The sequence below is a fragment of the Elaeis guineensis genome, chromosome 2, assembly GCF_000442705.2.
Source record: "Elaeis guineensis isolate ETL-2024a chromosome 2, EG11, whole genome shotgun sequence".
In the NCBI taxonomy this organism is placed as follows: Eukaryota; Viridiplantae; Streptophyta; class Magnoliopsida; order Arecales; family Arecaceae; genus Elaeis; species Elaeis guineensis.
The window spans coordinates 116,022,027-116,045,658 of NC_025994.2; the positions used below are offsets into that span (position 1 = coordinate 116,022,027).

General features: G+C 37.1%; 2 protein-coding genes across 9 annotated transcripts; one reads left to right on the plus strand and one right to left on the minus strand.

The window, feature by feature from the left end:
* Window positions 1-507: 507 nt before the first annotated feature.
* Window positions 508-9,692, plus strand: LOC105040622 (protein SAWADEE HOMEODOMAIN HOMOLOG 1). The gene is made up of 9 exons (XM_019852318.3): window positions 508-895; window positions 2,275-2,351; window positions 2,539-2,584; window positions 2,666-2,783; window positions 4,503-4,572; window positions 7,171-7,222; window positions 8,708-8,851; window positions 8,932-9,051; window positions 9,183-9,692. The coding sequence occupies exons 1-9, from the start codon at window positions 833-835 to the stop codon at window positions 9,225-9,227; spliced, it is 735 nt and encodes a 244-aa protein (XP_019707877.3). The 5' UTR covers window positions 508-832; the 3' UTR covers window positions 9,228-9,692.
* Window positions 9,693-12,956: 3,264 nt separating this feature from the next.
* Window positions 12,957-22,802, minus strand: LOC105040627 (casein kinase 1-like protein HD16). Of its 8 annotated transcripts, none has more exons than XM_029264416.2 (19): window positions 22,199-22,801; window positions 20,105-20,239; window positions 19,943-20,016; window positions 19,773-19,842; window positions 19,628-19,683; window positions 19,467-19,538; window positions 19,245-19,339; window positions 19,046-19,112; window positions 18,777-18,906; window positions 18,472-18,690; window positions 18,166-18,308; window positions 17,912-18,086; window positions 17,666-17,756; window positions 17,422-17,579; window positions 17,058-17,246; window positions 16,685-16,979; window positions 14,583-14,633; window positions 13,837-13,905; window positions 12,957-13,709 (listed from the first exon to the last, which is right to left on the minus strand). In XM_029264416.2, exons 1-16 carry the CDS (start codon window positions 22,523-22,525, stop codon window positions 16,920-16,922), a joined length of 2,061 nt encoding a protein of 686 aa, XP_029120249.2. In that variant the 5' UTR covers window positions 22,526-22,801; the 3' UTR covers window positions 12,957-13,709; window positions 13,837-13,905; window positions 14,583-14,633; window positions 16,685-16,919. The 8 variants fall into 8 exon arrangements, with proteins under 8 accessions (XP_029120249.2, XP_029120247.2, XP_073108989.1 ...); XM_029264414.2 differs by having other exon boundaries at window positions 13,812-13,905; XM_073252888.1 differs by having other exon boundaries at window positions 14,583-16,079.
* Between the last annotated feature and the right edge of the window lie 830 nt (window positions 22,803-23,632).

The window sequence follows — 23,632 nt, forward strand, 5'->3', positions numbered from 1 at the left end:
TCTCTTAACCACCAAAGAAAAGGATGGCAATGACATGCAAAGACTTGTATGGGGCTGTTGACAACGTGACAGCCGATGAGGATGGTGATAAGAGGAGGTGTGGCAACGGACTTAATTGCTAGTAGGCAGTGTCGAGGCTCCTCGCCACCCGGCCACTCGCTCGAAGCTTCTCTTTTCAATCTCTGGTCCCACTTTCTCCTCGATACTTTCCTTTGGATCCACCAATCTTCGCCATTTCCTGTTCCGGAATCGAACAAAACAAAAAGAAAAGGAAAAGGATTTGGAATAGGTTTTTTCTCATGAAGCCAGGGGTGGAATGGTTAGAAGGACCTTGTTTTAAATTTGTTGGCCACCTTTTTTAGATTGATTTGTAAATAATAACAAGATAAGGCTTTATATATAATTTCGACAAAATATTAGATGACATTTATTTTTTCAAACCACCTTTTGCGCGCATCTATTTCTAGAGATTTCAATGCGTACATCAAATCCGTAGATAAACAGGTTCTCTATAACACGTCCAAAACTTCATTATTTTTCTCGATTTTGAATGCGCTCTCTTTCCTCCCTCCCCTTCTAAAAACGGCAAGCGATGCAACCCCTGCGAGACCTCCACTACCCTCTTTAACTCTCTTAAACCAGGTATCCGTTGGCCTTCGTCTTCTCCCCTTCTCCTCTTCTTATCCTATTTATCTCCTCTCCTTTTCTTCTCCTTCTCTTCCTTCGCGTCGAAGGAACCGAAGGTTTCGCGTTCAAGAGCTCAGAAAAGTCCCTCCTTCCGAACGTCCTGACCGTTCTTGATCTCATCTCCTCTCCTCGGGTCTCCGATCACATGGGGAAACGGGGTCGGAGCAGGCGGCCGCGTAGCCAGCGGACTCGCTTCACGAGGTCCGAGGTAATCTCTCTGTCTCCCTCTTATCTTGGTGGGTTTCTTGGAGCCATCTCTTTTTCCGAGGTATCTGCTTCGCTTCTCTTTTATGGATGCTTTCTTTCATTTGTATTTGATTCGTACGCTTTAGGTTGTTGTTCGGAGCGGCTGTGATGCTTTTGTTTTGGAGTTTCCTAGCAATCTTGGATTGATCAGATGTTTGATAGTGGAATGTGGTTCTCAATCAATGTATGAACCTGGAGAGGGTTTTGGTTTGGTGATCGAGAAGCGGAACAGAGGAACTTCTTTCTTTTACTCGGCAGATGTTTGTTGATGATGGAACTGTTCTTCTATGAGATTTTTGTCTTGTTCTTTGTATTGTAAGAATTTTGCTATTCAATAGGTTCAAAAATTCCCAGCTTGGAAATGCCGAATCCATTAATATATATATATATATATATATATATATATATATATAAAGATCGAATAGGTAAATTACTAAATTTTCATAAATTTTTATTCGGCTTCTCTCTGTTTGTTGAGTAATCCAACCAAGCAAAATTGTTTGGTGGACTTTCTTTTTTCTATAGCTAATTCCACCATAATGTTGTGTTCTTGGTTATGTTGTTTTGGCAATCGCCATGTTTAATATTTTTTGGACACTGCAAGCTGCAGAAGGCTACAGCATGAAAATTAATATTCCATTTATTCTCTTTTCCTTTCCATGCTTGTTTTTACTCCGCCTCTTCTTGCTAAATTTTCACGTGCACCCTAAGATATAAATGCGTGCTTTTGTTGACATGTTATCATAGTTTTATGGACTATGCAGCCTAGAAATGCATCAGTTGGAAGCAGCAATCCACCGTAATGTAGTAGACAGCAATAACCTGCTTTTGTTGATGGAAGATCCTGTTATATATGCTCTTCTGCAGTCCTTCTTACCATTTAGTTCTAAATTTTCATTCCTTTAATGCCCAAGGTTGAAGAAACTGCATATGCCCGTTTATTACATGTTATTTCTCTGCAAATGGCAGCCCATGAAAGCAAACTCGAATAAATACTGCCTTTCCCAGGGTTTGTCACTGGTGCGATGCTTTGTTGAGTGTTTTTGTTTACTGAAACTCCTTCATTGCTGCGCTGATATTTTCTCCTATTTTATTTTAAGGTTGTATTTTGCAGCTGATTAGAGCCAATATATAATAGGAACTTGATCCCTCTTGCAGTTACAAATGAATGCTTATTGTATTTACTTTCTTATTTACTGAAATGACCAGAGATGTCTCGTAGTATGTTCAATTATAAATGGGCTCTTATGTTTTTAGAATGCTTGTTGGAAGTTAATACCTTACCAGTCATCAATAGTTAACACCTACTACTTTTTTTTTTTTTTCCCTTTTCCTTAACAGATCAGGCAGATGGAGAATTTACTCGAGAAAAAAGATGTAGAGCAGGAATTCCTTCAGAAGCTTACCGAAGAATTGAAGTGAGTTCTACTTTATCTTAGCATTCTCTCAAGTGTTCTATTTATTGATCACAGCTTTATTGGACATTTATTATTTGTAGTAGTCAGTTATCCTTGGAGGGAACTTCTAGATGTTTTCTTCTAGATATACTTTTTTTTTTGCTTCATGTTGACAACGTTCTTTCTTATTCAAGGAATTTTGTTTCAGTGTTGCTTCAGGTCGAACGGGAAGCAGAACTATACAGATGAAACAGGTCTTTGCCCACACTCTAATCACTGTGCTTGGTGTGCATGAGCTATTTCACATTAATGTCTGCTTATGAACCATGTATCAGGTGGAGAAGTGGTTCCAGAGCAGGAAGAAACATCAAGCAAATGATGTTACGTCCTCACCTAGTTCTCCAAAAGAACTCATTAACAGTGCACCTGAAAGTTCTTCAGATATTGCTAAAGGTGCTTTATACATCATTCTTTCTTATTTTAGATCTGCATTGCACCACGTAAGCTTCTGACATCTGTTATTTAAGTCTCAAGTAAGACATAAGGGATTTGTGTTGGATGATAACATGTTGATCTTCTAATAAATGCCATGCTTAGCCATATTTGGCATTGCTTTCCCCCCTATTTTCTGTTTTTATAAATAAAAACACGAACATGGAGACAAAAGCATATTGTGTACTATTATTTTCTACATATGGAAACTATTATCATGATTTCTTACAAAGTGAAAGCAAAAAATTCTTCTTCCTCTTCTTCTTTTGAATTTAGATTTCTATGAAAATCTGCTCCCCTCCCTCCAACTCCTCGATTCTATTTCTCTATATCACATGGATCCTGCCCTCCTTTCCATCAGCACCACCACCATCACCACTATTTCATTTGCTCCTTCCTCTATCCCCTCGACTCTCTCCCTCCTCTTTGCTTCCCCTAAACCTTATCTTCTTTATCCACACCATATGAATCCCACTCTCCTCTCTGTTATCATCATAGTTGCTGCCACCACTACCACCAATCATCTCCACTCTTTAGTCTTACTCCTCTGTCCTTCCCCTCCGCTTTGCTAACCTTTCTCCATACTGAATGGATCTCAACCTCATCTTTATTATTGTTGCCATCACTATTGCCCACAGCTACCACCACTACCACCTCCCCTCCCTCCTCTTAACCCTCCACCTTCCCCTCCTCTCTAGCACCCCTAAACTCCAATCCCCTTCTCCCAAAACCCTACAATCCCCTCCCCTTTTATGGCTCTGCTTGCCAATGTTGCTGCCAGTGGCAAGGTCTTCAAGCAGGGCTAAGGAGGTGGCTGAGAAGGTCGGCTTGCCAGAGGCTGAAAGAAGGATTGGTTTTTGATTTTTTAAAGAAAAATAAAAAAATAGCTAAATGTGATGAGCATGTTTAATTTTTGGAAAATCTAGAAAACAGTTAACAAAAAGTTTTTGTTATCTGGTTACAGAAATAGGAAAAGGGAAAGAGATGCAAAAACAACTGTGTTTCCATAATGAAATGCTACTTTGTCTGTCATACTGCATTCCATTCCTAGTATCATGATTACCACTTTCCCTATCTTATCATATTGGAATGTTAAAATCATCATAGACTTATACCATAAGGATTAAGGGCTCTCAAGATGTCGATGCAACGAACCAAAGTACATGACTGGAAGGTTCTCAGCTTGACTTTGCTTCAACTTTCCATGCCTAAGACAAATATATGTCCATTGAGTTATGTCTTTTAGTGTCAACTAACTTGTTTCACTCTTTAATAGGTATTGTTTTTCCCCAGTCTCTTACCAAACAATTAGAATTCTAATTTAAATGATCAGACACATCCAAATATGGTTCTTACCGGTCTCTTCTTGAATGTGATGCTCATCCTCAAGAGCCATGCTGGTCTTGGAGGCATCTGCTTCATTAGGTGCCTCAAAGAAATTCACTGTTATAGATACAAATAATTGATATGCTTAGTTGTGATAAATTTGTCTGCATACTGGATCAGGATCCACCCAATCCCAGATAAGGTTAGGAATAGTTTTAGTCAAAGTAAATTGTTTGGTCTCCCAAGCCATTCATTTTCTGATATTATATATGTCTTATAATTACTGCCGTTTTAATGTTGTATATTTTGTTCATGACATATCAAAATCGAATTTAATTTTGGATTTTTGTTCAGATACAGGAGAGAATATTTCTGATGAAACAGAGTTGGAGTTTGAAGCTAGATCATCAACAGATGGGGCATGGTAAGCACTTTATAAGGCTTTCCTTGTGTTCCAACTCCACATATGCAAATTTGCATTGATCTGTAGTCTGCAGGTAGGATTTGTTTCAAAAAAATCTCTCTCTCTCTCTCTCTCTCTCTCTCCTCTCACACACACACACACACACACAAACACACACACACACCACGCATACAACACAAACAACTTGAGGAGGGGCAGACACAGAGCCCACCTCCTTGTATTTATTTTTTTCTCCGGCCATCTACTATGTTTATTATAAATTTCACCCTTGACTACATAATATTTCATCCAAAGCATGGGGAGGTTCGGTCTGGATACATTACTGTGTCATCGCCCTTATCTCCCACTCTCAGTTTCAGTTGCAGTTCTTAAGTAGTTGTAGTCGCTTGGGTGGAGTTTTGCAGAAGATGTTCTCCCAATGTTAGCTTCATCGTTACCACTGAAATGAGAGGTTCTACTTTACTGGGGTCATTCTTCTCCTGTCAATAGGCGGGAGACTCCCTTATGTAACAGCAGTAGTGTTTCCGGCTTTGTCAAAAACTCTGCATTTTTGGGTGGGAAGTTCTTATATATAACTTGACAGTACTTTTAGTTATCAATAAAATAAGGGGGAGCCACAAGCCCCTGCTTCATGTCAAAAAAAAAAAAAAAAAAATCATCCAAAGCATGTGGATCTCTTTCCTTTGAATATGGTAAGCTCTAATGCTTATTATAATTGAACAGGCTAGCAAACTTGTAATATTAGTTTCTCTTCAGCATTTTAATGTAGTTTTGGGTCTCAACCTGGTTTTAACTAACTCAGGCTTCATGTACAAAAGTCAGACTGTTGACTAGCTTTGCATGGGCTATTACCACCAGGGACAGAGCTAGATTTTTTTCTTTTCTTGGTGTTGGGCCGCAGCAAAAAATCACTATACCCATGTACAGTAGATCATTGGAAAATATAAATATTTAGATTCAAATGAAGATGCTTATGTGTCGATTGTTTAATCCTTAGAGCCAGTTCCTTATAAGGTCCAATAGTAATGGCGAGAGAATTTTTAGGTTAAACTTTCAACAGTGTCACAATCTTTACATATTTCAAGAAATTCTAAGCATATAATGAGGATGTGCAGTATTATGCAACATAATGGGCAACATCATTATTCTCATGTGACAAGAACTAGCTGAAAGGGGGGATTATTCAGAGGGAGTAGTGATAAACAAATCTTGGTGACAAAATTAGGAGTAGACATGGAGAATGCAAATGACAGTGCATGGGGGTTGGCCAAAACAATAAACACTCTTTGGAGGGCAAGATAAGATGAGAAGACACAGAAGAGAAGTAAATTTCCCATGCTTAGATTATGTCTGACTGGCACTGGAGGGTGAGGAAAGTTGGAGAGGCTTCAATGAACTGAAGGACGTGTAGTTGAAGAATTAGAGAGGTTAGGGTGATTTGCAATGAAGGAGCCCAAAGAAAAGTGATGATAATCTGGATCATGCCCTAAGGAATGCAGGATGCATAAAGTCACAAAGACAAGGTATCATAAAAAAAAGGGGCCATAGTTGCTATAAGAGGAAAAGTGGGAGTGGGTGCAGATGCAGGAAATGGATACTTCACAAGCACTTCTAGTATAGTGCTTAGGAAGCAGGTGCATGTACAAGATTCTTGGAAGATTCCAAAGCAGGTGTGTTGCCTTAGGCAAAGGATTCCAACTACTAAGAATAGACCTATTTCTGACAGAGGAGACATGAGAGGCTCATATTTCATTTGGTTGTTGAGAGAAGAGAAAAGAAAGCTGGTAGAGAGAAACTTTTTAAAAATTCACCATGAAAAAAAGGAGAGGACAGGCTTATAATTATTTCTTCCATTTTAAGTGGTGGTTTTGAGGGATTATAAAAATAAAAAGGTAAAAAGATGCAATTGGATTAGAGCAACCTGTAGCTTATCTACTTTTTTGCTTATCTTTGATAATTTATTAAAATCTTTGTTTCCTTCTTTTCCCCCGTGTTTTATTCAGTTCGTACCTGCTTTTCTTTTATTTGCTCAACAAACTCCCAAAGCGCCTCAATGAGACATTATGAGAAGGTAAATGAAGCATGATAATCAAATGTACAATAATGCTTATAAACTGCATGAGATTGGAATTGTTCATTAGATCCTAGGAAATTTCAATATTAAGGCCAATACAAATGAAAAAGTTAGTTTAAGACTGCTCTTATGAAGCATTGCCAGAACAGTCTTAATAAGGTAATGCTTGATAATCATCAGGCATTAATAAGGCCAGCGGTCTTAGCATCTTAGTAAGCTAATGCTTGGTCATTAGACATCCTTCAACTTGATAGACTGATTTAGCACTTATGTCCTATATATTGAGGATCAATAAACAAATAATGCAATAAGTTGACAAATAAGGCAGGCTATAGCCCCTTTTATATTACACATTCATGTAACTCTTCTAAGTTTGTAAACGGACAACACAACTGTATGCAACCCATAACACTGGTGTTCTAGCGTACAGTTTTTCTACAAAACAGATAAATGCAGACCTTGATTGTAAATTTATTGCATGGCTTTTTGGAATATCTTTTATTGATCTTTTTCTGCTACTGCAGGTATGATGTTGCTACTTTCCTCATGCACAGAGTTCTTAGTTCTGGTGAACTTGTAAGGAGCACCAATCCAATTAGATTATTTATTTTTTCTGTACAAAATCTTAACTCTGAGGCCTAATAGTTTATCGAAGACATAATATCCTTAATGACTTCACTTTGGTTTGCTTGCCATGTTGAATCTCCACATATGAATTACACTTGCAGCATGTGCTAAGAACCATCATTCTGATTCTTGTGCTGTTACATGTATAATTGCTTAAATTGATAACTTTGCTTTCATACCAACTTGTGGATGTACATGAAGATATTTTCAATTATCAGATCATCCCCCACCCACCCCTACCCCCACCCCCCCCATGCCTGCGGAACTATTATATGTAACTGATAAAATGAACATCCGAATGGTAGGCCTTGCATCAGGTATGGGATACTTAAATTGGGAAGCAAGGGACAAAACGTTAGGTAGGCAGATCCAGGTCAGGCTTCAAGATACTAAATAAGTCTTTTCCTTTTTGTTTCTTATTTTTTGTTTGACCTGAGGAGTGTTATAATCGAGACATTCCTTTCTTTGTAAAGTTTGCATTTTTAATGATCTATATGAACAAGTAGAATGGTCCTTCCGGTATAAAGCAGGTAATACCTTTATCTTATTTTCTTTTATTTTGTTAAACTTTGCCACCCCCTCAACTTTGATTACTTTCTTCAGTACCCATACTAATCGAAATGTTCGTGCTTGCACCATTTTTATCTTTCTTATGCATTAGCAGTACCATAATTGTTGTCCTAGTAAACTTGATGCGCCTATAGAAAGTCATGATTGTTGCCTCATTGTGTAAGTGCTTGGTCTGACAAACTAATTGGGTTGAGTCACGTTTGGTTTCATATATGAATGGATCTAAACATAGGAGCGGGAAGAAACCTACCTTCTTTGGATCATGATAATTGCTTTGATAAATGCTGACCATGCCTGATGCCTCCAAAGCAATAATTCATGTGGCATAAATTATATCTTGCACAAAATGTTTCATCTCAAGCAATTCCTTCCCTATTAGTATCAATGCATGCTCCAGAAAATCCAGTCTAGAGTTGTTGGCCTACTTGTTTACTGATGTGATATAACAGAAGTACTATTTAGCCCCAGCTTCTCGTATGGTTGCAGCAATGTGCTTCTTGGTTCTTGTATATAATGTGCATAAAAACAAAGTATATGGCTTGACGCATGTATAATTATTACTGGATAAATGCTAAACATTATTATCAGATATCACATATAACCCAATTTTGTTAGCCTAGTGCTAATCCATAATGTTTGTTTCTCCGACATATCTTTATTTCTTGCAGTCATATTCCCAAACTGTCATTTCTTGTTTTATGTTATATACGTGGGTAACTTCTAGAGAAAAGCTGTTATAGAATTACAGAACAATTGTCAAATATTGTTGACAAGTCTTGCTTCTGACTCATCCTTAATGCTGCAATCTGATAGTCTCATTGGTATGTCCATAATCTATGTTAATGAATTGTCATGGTATTCTAGGAAGTTCATGTGAGATATCAAGGATTTGATGCCGAGGAGGATGAGTGGGTGAATGTCAAGAAAGCAGTCCGAGAGCGCTCAATTCCTCTTGAGTCTTCTGAATGTCTGAAGGTTGCAGTAGGGGATCCTGTTCTCTGTTTTCGGGTATGTCTTTTAAGAACAAATATGATCCCCTCTTTTAAGTCGCCATCAGGAATTTATTTCTTCCGAAACTTCCACTTCAGGAAACCAGCGAACAAGCTGCATACTATGATGCACATGTCGTAGAAATCCAAAGGAAAATGCATGATATAAGGGGCTGCAGGTGTCTCTTCCAGATCCGATATGATCATGATCAAACTGAGGTAACTATCATCTGAACAAGGATGTTTCAGTCACTCTTTTTTGGACCTGCATGAGTAGTCATTAATTGACAGTACACAGGGATCTAATAAGATCATATTCGTTACTATCTGATTCTTTATGCCAATGTCAGGAAAAAGTTAATTTAAGAAGCCTCTGCCGGAGGCCGACAAATTGATCCCAAGGTTTTGTTTACATGTTACCGATGAGGCAAAGATTTCACGTCAGCTGATCTTCCTGAATCAGATATGGGCCATCATGACACCCAAGACTGCAAGGAATTGTATTTTGACTTGGTGACAGATGATCGTACTTTTATAATTTTTCTTTCGTTGATCATATGCTAGCAATATTACAACGTGAGGTCAACTTACAACAGGGTTGCAGCTTAATCGATGATAATGTTCCTAGGCATTATGAAACTCAACAGCTAAAGTGATGAACCTGACCTGCCTGTTCATATGAGTGGAGGTTGCTGGTAACCTTCAATTATTTTTTTAAAAAAATAAGCGGTGAGGTAAAAAAAATATTTAATTGTTTGTGGCCTGTTGGATGTCTTTGTTATTTCTTGTTTCCCCTCTTTCTTGTATTACTAATCTCGGATATATTGAAATCATTAAACAAACGCATACAAATGGGCCATTTCTTGTGCTACCAGGTTGGGTTTTGTGGGGGCTTCATTAATTCTGGACCGCAGAGACATTGGAGGTTCAGCACTGGACTTTTATTATTACCCTTTCTAGTGAAGGATCTACTTTGCTCCAGATCCAGATATAAATCATGTCTACGAGTTGGGTTCAGGTTTGGTAGGACCCATCTTGTACACAATTTGAATTGGGTTCAGGTAGGGTGTGGATCGGTCTGGGCTCCAATTTGGGTAGCAAAGCTATGAGCGTGCACATGGTTTGGTTGGTTGAAATATAACTACCATATAGCTTCGTTGGAGCAATTTCGCATGCAAAAATTAGTTTAACAAAAACAAAATTAGCATGAATAAATCGATATAGCCAACAAATATCTTACCAATTATGTTTGACACATTGAATATGGTATCAACGTCAAAACAAATGGTTCGGGGGGGGGGGGGGGCGCGGGTGTTGGTGTTGTGCCGGAATGAAAAGAAAAAAAGGATTGCAGTTGGGAACGCAGTGAATGAAATTGTATGCACCATACATGGAACGACAGGGGTGGAATTAGAAAAAAATGAATCATATTTTTGTTAATACCAAGCAAGATCATTTTCACAGAGTAGGAGTCGTCAGCCAATGTAATGTAAGAAGTAACAAATCTAGTGTAGGGTAGATAAAAATTACTTCAAATATTTCCCTTTACCCGTCACAAGTAACTCTTATAGTGATAAAGGATTCTGTCAATACTCCAGCATAGGACAGGATCTATAGAACATTCCATCTTGTATTGTCTGAGCCACTACCATTTCTTCATCATGACAGTAAATATATCGAACTGCTCAAATAAGAAAATTTGATTCAAACTGAACTCCAACATGAGGCAAGCCAACCATGTCGGATTAATAATTGAGTCGGTTCAATATGTACTGTCTTGACCCAAATTAATTTTATACGAAATCACCTTACAATGGATTCAATCAGGATTTAGTAAAACTAATTGGATTGGTAATCTTGACTTGCACAAGTTTTGAATGGTAAGATTTCTTGGCCTAGTGAATAATTCAAATGTTGGGCTGAGATCAAATTGGTTTATCAAAAACCAATTCACTGAGAGAATTTGGTGTTTGATTCCTATTCAATGCCCTCGATAATGTATGATGAGGACCCAAATTTATGATAAAGTTGCATTGGTAGGTTGAGTATGTTAATGCGGACCATGTACCGGGACTCTAGATATCTCATTATAGAATTAGTTCTCGATCCAACTTAAAAAGACCAGCTCCGGGCCAGGTGACAGGCGTAACGAATGCCAAGTAATTCTAACAGTATAAGGAACTATTTGGTAACGATTGGCCGAATCCGGTTGTATCGGGAGGGGAAGAGAGTACCAAAGAGGAGAGAGCCAGCAGGTGCCAAGAGGAAGAGGGCAAGGGTTTGCAGGGCCTACACGTTTGTCCTCTCACTACCTCCGTCCCACCCATCCCGACGGATAAAGCATACAGTTCCCAAACATGTCCTAAATGTTTGTGATTTCCATTTACACAATTCCATTATAAGTAATCTTCAAATACATACTAACAAATGCTAAGGGACAATCCCATTTCGTAGGCACTTCATCCTCATCTAAACCAAAACTTCGAGAAAAACCTCGAAAAAAGCATGACGTCAGTTATGACGTGTCAACCCAGCTAAACACAGTATGCGACGTATCTTGGTTTGTTCAAGCATAGGATTAGAGTCTACGGTCATCCATCCTATCATATGCCTGCTATTCTTGTTTGAGCTACGAACTTACAGCCCTTAAAAACTTATTTTTTTATGAATAAATATTATAAAAAAATTAATCAATTTTTTAATTAATCAATTTATTCATATTCTTACATCTTTCAAGATGAATAAATTATTTTTGATGAATAGCATTTAACCATCAAATAGAAAAAAACATCCTAAAAAATGATTCAATTATTTTTCTCATTCCAATAAAATAGATATTTAATATTATTTCTAAAATATCCCATCATTTAATATCCAATGACTCAGCCATCCATTTTCTCCAAACCTAAAAAAACATAAAAGATATCATAAAATATGTGGATAAATTTTAATAATTTATTTAAAAAATAGTAATGCAAAAAAACATAGGTAATATATTTCAAAATCACTTTTTCACACATAAAAATATGAATAAATTATTTTTTTTATTTAAATATTATCTGAAAAATATTTATCTAAAAAAATATAAATTTTGAAATAAATTTTTTATCCATAGAAAAAAAAATCCTAAAAAAAAAATTCCAAAACCAATTGGGCACCAACATATAAAACTGCCAAAGGATCATCTAATAAATTATGGATAGCTTAATAATAGACTAGCTCTCACTTTGCGCCTAAGAGAGCTGCAAAAGGTAATTTGCAGAGATTGCGTTCTCACCCTTTATGAAAAGCCTACCACATACTTTGGCCCGAGGATATTGCATTCGAAGGACCTAAATCCTCCTTGGGCTTTTCATATTTGATACGTCTCACTAGGAGTGTAAATGAACTGAATTGGATTGAATTATACCTAAATCCAATACTAATCCAAAATATTTTGAATTTGAAAACTTAACTCCAAAATCGAATCAAATATTCTATTAGTCCACTCCCATTCAGTCTGAAAATTTCGAATTGGATTGGACTATATTTTTGAACTTTTATATACATTAAACTACAATTTGAATCATAATTCAAAAGCAAGTTGCATGAATTTGAAACATATACTACTTATAGATACTCTATAATATTGTCCTACATCTAACAACTAATATTATAGTAACAATGGATGAAAAATAAAAAACATAAATTTTAATACCAAGATCTCAATAAATCATACTATAATAGCATCATGTTAAAATCATAAATTTTAAATTAAAAAAAAAATTACATCACCGAAATATAATAAGTTCCATAACATTAAAAAGAAACTAAACTTTAAACATACACACATATAATATATATATACATATGTATGTACATATATATATATATATATATATATGTATGTGTGTGTATCTATATACATATACATATACACATATACACACACACATATACATACATATATATATATATATATATATGAATGTAAAATTCAAATGCCTAAACTACAAAAATGAATTAAATTTGATTTGGACTTATAGTTTGAACTTTGAATTGAATTTAAATTTTATAACATTAAACTCAAATCTAAATTCAAAATCTAAAATTTTTAAAAATTGGCTTCAACTCTAAAATCAAAGTTCAAAAATTCGATCCAATCTTTTAATTCAGGTTGGATCAATTTAGATTTTGAATTTTCTCCAATTTACTTACACCCATACGTCCCACCAACAAAGAGAGAGAGAGAGAGAGAGAGAGAGAGAGAGGGGGGGGAGAAGCTCTGCCCCTCTAACCTCCATCCCAAGCCCCATGCTCTGCTCCGACCTCCATGCTTCTCGCAAGACCCAAGAGTGGAGAAAGACGTAATCACTACCGTTCCCCGGTAGCTGACCTGCGATTGCCATGACCTCAGATGACGCAAGAAAGCTTGCTACAAATTTGTCATGTTCCCCAGGAAACCTACACATCCGTTCCAAGTCCTGCCGATTGAGAACCATGGGCTTCAGATGCGCAACGCTGCCAACCATCAAAAGATAATATTCTCCCACAGGAAATCACACGTCCGTTTTTTGAGAACGTGGGCTTCGCCCAGTCAGACGAAAACCACATATATGCACTAGTTGATCTAAAACATGTTGATATCCTTCTGTGACATAACATGGCACCCCCGTCCCACAGGTCACTAGGGCGCCATTCTGCAGCAGATGGTCGTGTGATCATCCCTTGCAACGGACCATCAGTCCTCATAAAACGGACCATCTCCACAAGAACCTTCCATAGACATTTTACTGGTTCTCAATGCACCAGGCTTTACTCCCATGTTGGCGATCTTTTCCAAGCTTTCGCAGCTCGAACATTGCCCCCAAAACAGGAGTCTGTGATACACACATTACCTTCAAGCAAGCCATGTGATTGGAAATCACAAAACAGTAAACTATAAATGCTCGCCTGATGCTTCGAGAAAATGTCAAAATCAGCACAAAAAAATGTAGAACCTGCAGAAATGCCAGGAATTTTAACCTGGACGAGATTCGTGTTTTTGTGATTTGCAGCTAGTGGAGAAACCAACACAACCTGATTGACAGAAGCCTGCAGTTCACAAAGGATATCAGTTCTCAGAAGTCCAGAAATACATTCCGCATTACTGTCGGTTCGGATTCAGGTACGAGATGACAAATTTAAAGTTTTACTACCAGAATGCAAAAAACAGAGAACTGATTTCATGTTGAGAATCGGACACTTGCATTGCAACCAAAAATGGAAGTTTGATGAATCAGCCACGTTACTTAACTCTGACAACAGCTAAATTCAGTTTCCACATAAATATATTAACCTTGACCAGACAAGCTTATTCCATCTATATTGTGTGAGCCATGTAAATCAAATGATGATCCACAGTGAACAATTGGGTTTTTTTTTTTATATGTTTATTAGCATATAAAATCGAATCTACCTATACTGCTGGAAGCTTCCAGGCAACTCACTCCTGTTACTATATGCATGAATACAACACCTTCTAATTAGAAAAGAATACATCCAGCAAAATTTATATCTGATTGAAGTGCTAAGGCAAGGATTCATTAATATCAGACTTGCAAACAGTTAGGCAGAACAGCATGCCTATATCAAGTCTAAGAATGTTCACTAATCAAATGTTGATTATTCATTTATCAGGACTAAAGACAGCAAATATAAAAGCTATTAGCACTATGAGCTGCTACAGGATGGCAAACCAAGAAATAGCTGATTAAGTTTTAAATACATACACTGAAACAGTTGCAGCAATATGTGCTTCTCCATTGGCAGATTGAAGTATCCTGTAAGTAAGAACAGAGTCAAATTTGGATGCCACCAGATGAACTAATATTATAATATAATATATGCATAAACCTGCGAAAAGAAATATGCTACTACACAATCAGTTCAGAATTATGCTCCTGGGTAGCAACCATGTATATAAACATTATCCTCCCACCAAGAACAGTCATTACCAACCAAAATTTAGGCGCCATAATACTTGAACTTCCATCAGTGTTAATTCTCAAGAATTTTTGTTAGTTAAATAAACAAGTTTATGGATTCTTATTGATTTGAATTTTTGGTTACTAGTTAAATATCCTCGTTGGCAATGAAGCCAAACTTCAAAGCGTACCATCACAATATGCATTGCATACCCAAACTTCAAAGCATACCATCACAATATGTGTTGCGTATTGGATTTTTATATTAAACTAGTATACAACCTGCGCAACGAGCATGGCAAAGTTTTTGGCCCCCTTTTTCCAACATTTCTTCAAATACAATATAGCATAAAAATATTATTTCTCGAACTATACAATTTCCTTGAGTGGAAAATTGATACAAAAAATTGAACTTAAAAAAAAAAAGTTAAAAATTATACCAATGAAAATAATGGTTGTTATTGACATCAAACCAACTATTATAACACCAAATAATGTGCTAATAAGAGAATCATTCATCAAAAATAAAAATTTTATTCATCAAGAGGAAAGGTATTTATAAACTTATTAAGAGCAACAAAATTTTGATGAATATGATTAGTTCCCTACAAGAGTATGAAGTTTGATGAATAAACATAGTCATTTCAGATTTTTATAATAGACTATCCAAAATAAAAACAACATTAAATAAGAACCCAACATATTATCTAAAATAAAAAAATCATATTAATAAAAAATTATCAATACAGTTCACAATAAAGAACACTATTGAATAAGAGCCTTACCGATATCCAAAATAAAAAACTGCAATAACATCATTAATATGGGTTACTGTTTGGCGATTGGAGAGCTTAGCACAAGCCGAACCTCCATTTTAGTTTATATATAATAGATATAATAGATGACCATCACAATATGCAAGTAACTCTTTTAGTGCTTCCTCCACCACTTCCAAATCTACTACCTTTACAAGAGTGAATCGAGAAAATGACAAATGCCACTGTTCACCATATTCAAACAGCTTTTCCACTATGAACTCGATAATTAAGGTTGAAGTATCCATACAAAAAGAATCACTTTGTTCAGCATCTAGGAACTCAACAATTAAGATTGCAGTATCCGTACAAAAAGAAATCACTTGAACCTGCTGAGAATTGATAAACATCTAAAACTGAGTAGATTAGCACAAAATAAAATCCAGAAAAGAAAGATGCAACAAAACAGGGACGATAACCTGTTAATTTTACATTTGAAGGGCAGATACATCAGTCTAGAGTACATTTTCCTGATCAAAGATACCATCTACAAGGAAATTTCCATGCATAAGTAAAATCATTAGTTAACCTATGATCATAAGTGGAGGACAAGAAACTAATCAAGCAGCTATTGGATTATTGTGGTAAGGCAGAAATTTGAAAATCTGTGCAGAAACATGTTTTTCACAAGAATTTCACAGATGATGAGATAAAAAGTGCACAGACACCAAGATATTGTTATAACATGTGTAGATGTAAGTGATTCATGAGAGCCGTCACCATGAAAAAAATGACATGTTCACTCTTACCTGTTGTTGCCTCATAATTGTCGGCTTTGTTATATTCTGAGTACATTTACAGGCACATGGAAAAATACACCATTATAAATACTGAGCAAATTAAGATGTAAACATTAATTCTTAAGATATGGGAGGCAAAAAATCACTACTTGTGGAATTTGCCCAATACTTGAGTCAGCCAAAAATTAGATAGAAGTCCCAGAACAAGAAAAGAAAAAAGATTACCAATGCCATGGGTTAAATGCATGGTCATATAAAAGTAACATTACTTCCTAATAATATAAGAGAGTTGTAACTAAACAAGTAAACGTTCATTCACTATACAAATTTAACAATAATAAAGGATGCCCACCATCCAATTTAAATTTGATAGCACAAGTGAGGGCATCTTCAACACTTGACAGTGAGACTGCACCATTGTTAGCTTTAGCTGACAGCAGAGATGGTAATGTTCAAATTTGCACATTAAAATATAGGATAGTTGCCTTTCCAAAAGTTTAAGCTCTTAGGGTGTCCAACTCAACAGGATGGGGGGTTGTAACATGAGTGGATTGAGCCTTCATCATCCCAAAAGAGAACAGGGAATGTTAGGAAACAGTGCGGCCATAACAAACTGATGCGATATAAAGATTTTTTGCCCACTTATCCTGCAAGCAACCAATGAGTGTATGATTTACCAATTACAAGAAAGAGTTGTTTAACAAAAAAGTATATGATTTACGCACCTTGACATGCTGACTAGGAAAAGCAGAAGTTCTAAGTGTCTCTTGTGTTTCATCTGCAGGCCTCCTCTTAGGCACACTCAGCACAAATGCAGCCTGGTCCCATGTTGCAGCAGTTGCAGTTATACGATAGCCACTATCCCATCTCCGGTGAATACCTTCACTAGGGTATAAGAAGTCAAGCTCAACCACCTGGATAAAAGGCATTGCAAAATCAGAGCAATATCTTTGGAATCCCACCACACATAAATCTAACAGAATGAAAAGATGCACTTAGACCAACTGAAATCCCCCCCCCCCTCCTCTTTTTCTCTCATAGAAAAAAGGAAAAACGACTAGAAAAGAGAGGGGGAAAAAAAAATGGAACCTGATCTGAAAAGCCAGCATTACGGGACATGACAACTGCCCATCTACTCCCAGCAGTTGCCATGGAAGTGACATAAAAACCCTCTCTCCATTTTTTGTTTATCCACTTGAAAGGAAATGAATCACTAACTTTGTATGATTGTTGTGCATACTGTGTACCTGGATCAACCATCAGAATTTGACCATTAGCATGACCACTGAAAACAAAATTCAAACTCCAGAAAAATGAAATAAGGGAGACTTGCCTTTAGACATTACCACCAAGGAGCTACCATTGTTTGCTCCTGCTAATGCACTAATGTAATAGTTTTTCTCCCATTGTTCCATTATCCATTCCTTTAAGAAGAAAAATATAAGTTTCTTGGAAGTAATTCATTAACATAAATATATGACATATGGACTTTAATATAAGATAGCGACAAGCTTCAAGTTGTTAAGCTTCAAGAACTTCACTTAGACTGCTCAGGTTAAATGCAGCCAGGGTTACTTACTTTGTGAAGAAAATTTGGTGACAGTTCATACACTTGAGCAGTAAAACCTGTGCCTGCATCCATTATCAGGGCCCAAAGATTTGTACAAGATGCAACGCAACTGATAAATAAACCATCTTCATTTCCTTTCTCAATATGTTGTGCAAGCCTCCCATCTGCAACATTGTAGTGATACCTGAAATTCAGAAGAGAATGAGTCACTCTTCTTATCCGGCGATCTAACAAAAGCACTATGCATCATACAAACCAAGCACCTCTGCTTCATGGGTCGCCGAGCATTATAAACACTAATCCATTGTGTTGCAGGCATCCCCATTCTAACCTTCTTCTTTGGCTGCTCATCATCCTCTTCTTCCAACATCAGCCGACCTCTCTTTTGGCCAACCTGGTATATAAGCTTTATGGCATTTAACTGAAGATTAGATGTGCACTATGTTGAGTTGGATCATAACTTTATGTTTTTTGAAAAAACAAAAAAGATCTAACTTTAGTGTTTAAAGGTTTTTCTTGAAATGCTACCTTTTAAAATTAAAAGGAAAAACTAGAGGTCGTTAATATACCTTTTGAGCGCCATCAGTGTTAATTGGCCTGATATCTGGATTCGGACCTACTATGCCATCAAAGAGAGAAATACACTTTGCATAATTAGGTTCTTCATCAAACTTTAAGTTGACGACATACTCAACAAACTGTCTGAAGGGCTGTGGGCAAAAGCAACATAAAGAATCTGGAGATGTAGCCATCTTCTTTTTGCAGACCAGGAAACCTTTGTTCTCTCCCTATGAGTAGAAGAATGCAATTAGCATCAGAAGAACAAAAGAAACGAGTTTGGATGAACCCTGTGTAGAATTCAAGGTGGCTATACCTGGTATCCTTGCCATGGTAGACGGCCACGGAGAAGAAATATTAGTGTATAAGCAAGGGATTCTAAATCATCTCTCCTGCTTGCTGTTCTTCCGAGGTGAGCATGAGCACTAGCATAGCGCACTGTTCCCCTACAATATATTGAGACAATGAGACCGATTTCAGAGAATAAGGGTCAAACCAGAACAGCATAACTGACTCTCTTTCTTTCTTTATATATATATATATATAGACCAACATAGAGATCAGACATGGAGTTTATGAATTCACCTGAAAACATCTGGACGTTGGTCATACTCAACATGGATACCTGTAGAGTGGTCCTTCCACCTAGTGGCTGTCATTTAAAAGTTCACATACTAATAAGACATCTCTGCAGATAACAGTCCCCAAAAATATATAATATTCTACATCTAAAATGTTGAGGCACTTAAGAATTCTACATCTTGATGCTAGGTCAATAATTTACCTAAGCCAAGATCAACAAGAAACAGTTTTTTCTCTTCAGGAGTCCCAGGAGGCCCAAGTAAGAAGTTTTCGGGCTTCACATCCCCATGCACATACCTGTCATTAGCAGCAATTTGTGACCATACATCTAACATCTTTAAAAAAACACAATAACCACAGCATAATACAAGAAAAAAAAAATTGCACAATTAGATTAATAAGAGCCCATAGAATAAATATTAACCCTTTGGAATGTATCTTTTCCAGTATGGAGATTGCCTCGATAGCAATACATGCAACCATTTCAATGGACATTCTGCAGAAATTGGAAAGAAAAAGGAGGTCAAGCTACAAATAATTTTGCAGCAAAATATCTTATTGACTGTGATTCAATTTAACACTCACGTGTGCGACTTATTATTCCAAACATCCCATAGACTTGGGCCCAACATATCCATAATCTGTGAAGTTTACATTATGTAATTATTTTGAGAATTTAAAACAAATATAGAAGGTAAAAAGAAAAGTAATTATGTATTTATGGATGTACCATGACATAATAGTCTCCTTGGCGACCCTTGTAATGGACACGTGGCACACCATGAATGCCACCAAGAGTGCTGTGTACATTGAAAATCACTTACGTCAGAAAGCTTCATCAAAACACTGTCATGAGAACTTCAAAGATCCTTCACAAAATAATATAGCAACAAGACTCACTTGTAAACTTGCCATTCGTAAGGGGGTCCATAGTTACATCCTTTACTGCTTCTATGCTCAAACTTTAATGCCACCTAGCATGAAAACAAAGCATATCGATTAACCGCAAGAAACTATTACATATGGCTATACCATAGAGTCGCAATAAAGAAAATGGCGCACCTCAACAGCACTGGTACCAGTAATCCTATCATTTGCATTAGTAACTGAAATACGGCGACCGACATACACTTGACCAAATCCTCCTTTTCCTAGCTTCCTCTCAATTTTATACACAGGTGAATTCCCGATCTGGACCTGTTCCAAAGACCACGACAATCAGGGTGAAAGCTTCTAAGAAAATATTGCAGAAATATATGAAAGTGAAAAAATATGGAAATATCTGATGCAACTAGAATTTAAAACTTTCTGTTTTTCTGACTCTCTATTTCATTAGTACCAAAGTACCAAATCAAATAAAACAACGGCCTTCAAAAGAAGCACCCATTGGTTGAGTCTCATATTTACAAGAGAGTGCCTTCTGAGTCGTTTTTACTATAAATGGAGTGGCAATGATTTATGGAAAGGTTAAAATCTGCAGAAGCCTTACACAAAATTTGCCTATTCTACCAACCAAATATATCAAGCAGGAATCAAAAACTGCAATTTTGGTTGTGTCTTGACTAATTTGATGCTGATCTAGATCAAATTTCACTTTATGAGATGTACCATATTGCACTGTTGCCAACAGAATACAAGAAACATGAATAGCTATAGGCACATATCAGAATGCATCACCATCTACTGATTTGAACTGTACTGCATCAAGCAGTATGCTATAAAACAAGCTATTATTGGTTGACACACTGTCTAGTTGCAGATTAGCACAATTAGAGACATCTAAAATTGATTAGTTCATATGTGCAGGTTTTATACTATTTTTTTCCTTTTTGTCATTCCTGAAGATCAAGCTTCTTTCTTTGTTTCTTTGTTTGAAACAAAATAATGCAATCATCATGGTTAGTTGGTCAGTTTATGAAAGCATTCTACATATAAGTAAAACATATATTAATCAACAAACATTCACATGTAAAATGACCAGGAAAGTTGAATTTGATTAAGGAAAATATGTTTTGAGAGTTCAAACATGTCCAATCTTCACAATGAAGCAAGCAACAGTTGGACTGTAAGAGGAAAGAAGAGGTTTTCCTAAAATATCTTGACAAGCAAGCACCGGATCTTGTGATAATGCCAATCCCATACCTTTCCGGCCTTTTTGCTTTCTAAGTATTGGCACCATGCAGTATGATATGCATTCTATGATGTCCCTTGATTGGTACAAGCATCAAGGCACAAGCACGATATACAATTACTAAATTCTTGGCTCGCCAAATGGCCATGAGGCCCATGACTCAAATAAACAAAAACTATTTCTTTACACTTTAAGAAGCCTTTAGAAATATTCTGGGAATAAGGGTTCCTGCCGATATTGTAATTAGTAGCCTGACAAATTAAATTTGGGAATTTCATTAAAGACATAATCTGATTGATTGGTAAGTGCTGAGCAAATAAGAGGATGCAGGCACATCAAAAAGACTTGAAATATCTTCCCAAACAACAACCCAAAAAAAAAAAAAATACTCAAACGCATACTTTGAGATGAATGAAAAGCAAAACCATGATGAAAATAGCACGAAGGGAAAAAAAAGTTATAAGTAGTACTAACGGCAAAAGAAGCACATATTGGAGAACTGACAAATTCTGCATGGAAGGGCGATTAGAGTTTACGAATCATGGCCAAAAAAGAATAAAGGATATTGAAGAAAACCAACATGCAAACACCACGAAGGAAATCACATAAGCTCGCCATGACGAAATCTAACCTCTAGTTATTGGGTCTTTTACAACCAAGTCATGAAAAAAACATTAGTGAATATACAGATAAAAGGCACAAACTTTCATCATAAAAGGAATAGAAAAACAAAATAATAAGAAATCCTGTCTTCAAAGAACAACACAAGAACGTTCACAGAAATCTTTGCAAAATTCCACCGACTCCTTTCACACGGATATAAGACACAACCTTTCATCAAAAAAGAAATAAAAGAACAACATACAAAACCAGAATCCTGTATTCAGCGAACAAATCAAGAACGAATGCAGAAAACCTAGCAAAATTCCACTGATTTGTTCCTCGCAGACCATATTTACAACTCCAGACACAAATAATGCCTAAATTTACGACAAATAACCGCAAGAAAAAGGGACAGGGTCAACCTTTTCGGGAAGAGGCGCCGTGCTGCCCTCGTCCTCCCCACCGGGGAGCTTATCAGCGCTCTTCGCCCCGCTATCATGGTCATCCATCTTCCTCTCGCCGAACCTTTCCTTAATCTCCTCCCCAACCAAACCTCCGACCTCGTCCCCACCCTCCAGAAGCCTGATCTCCTCCCTTGGCTCAGCGGACGTGTTCACCAGGTTCTTGTCCACCGGCAGCGCCTTGTTCCTCGCCACCCTCCTCCTCCTCGCGGCGGTAGGTCTCTCGGCCTGGACTATCGGATTCGCCTGCGCTCGGCCCCTCCGCACTCCACTACGGAGCTCCGGCATCCTTCATCCATCCAATCTCATGCCCGAAAACCCTAGATTTCCCAGATTCTTGAAACCCTATCTCGCCGACAAGGAAGAGGGAAAACCTGGGGAGATTCGAGCAACGACGACAGGGGCCCCGATCGGGCGCCGCGACGGATTCAGATCGAAGATAAGATGGGGAAAAACGGATTCGATCGCCTCTTCGGAATTACCTAGGGCTAGAGTTTCAGTGTGGCGATCTTTGGAAGAGAGCTTACAAGGGTTAAGAACCGTCGAAGGAAAAACTGTGGCCTCGAGGAGAAGGGATACGGAAGTATTTTCATGTTGGAGGTAGGGGTATATTTGGAAATACGTGGACAAAGCCACCGACCATGGATGTGCGAGTCGTTGAGTTGGATTGGAAGACTAAACCGTACACCGTAGGTTTAGTAAAATACGCTGCCAAAACGGTGTTATTTTAATAGCAAAACGGTGGGTAAGCCTGCGAGAGATGGTGGGGATTTTGATCATGCTTGAAAGGTTCCCTTGTTCAGTACCAGGTTTTTCTTTTCCTTTCTTTTTTTTTTTTTTTTTGTTCTTTTCTGTGTGTGATTACGATTGGTATCAAGCTTGGGACATGGAATGTAACGAGGGCCATCCTCATGCTACTTTGCTTTTTATTTATTTTTTCTTTTATAAATTGCATTGGACTAGTATAAGATATCTCAAATCAATATTATCTTTGATTATTTAACTAATAAAATTTTGTATATGAAGAAAGGCAAGAGGCAACTTGATGGTATTTTGCTGTTTTACTAGGTTACTAGAGCTCAGCATAGCTTGGAACAAGGGCTACAATACTGAAGTGTAATATTTCAAACCTATGGATTGGAGGTGATTCTGTGACGGTCATGCAATGGTTAAATTACTCACAATACTCGAATCGTCTACACATCACATTTCTTAAGGACTTGTATCAGTGGAAACTTTCTGCTTTCTCTTGTATCATTTCCTATCCTTATAGGGAAGCAAATTAAGTAGTTGATTATTTGGATTCTAAGGCAATTTTAGATGACTATACATGGTCTTCATTGACTGATTTTGATGATCAATTTTCCATCTTATGCAAGCTGATGGTTATGGTAT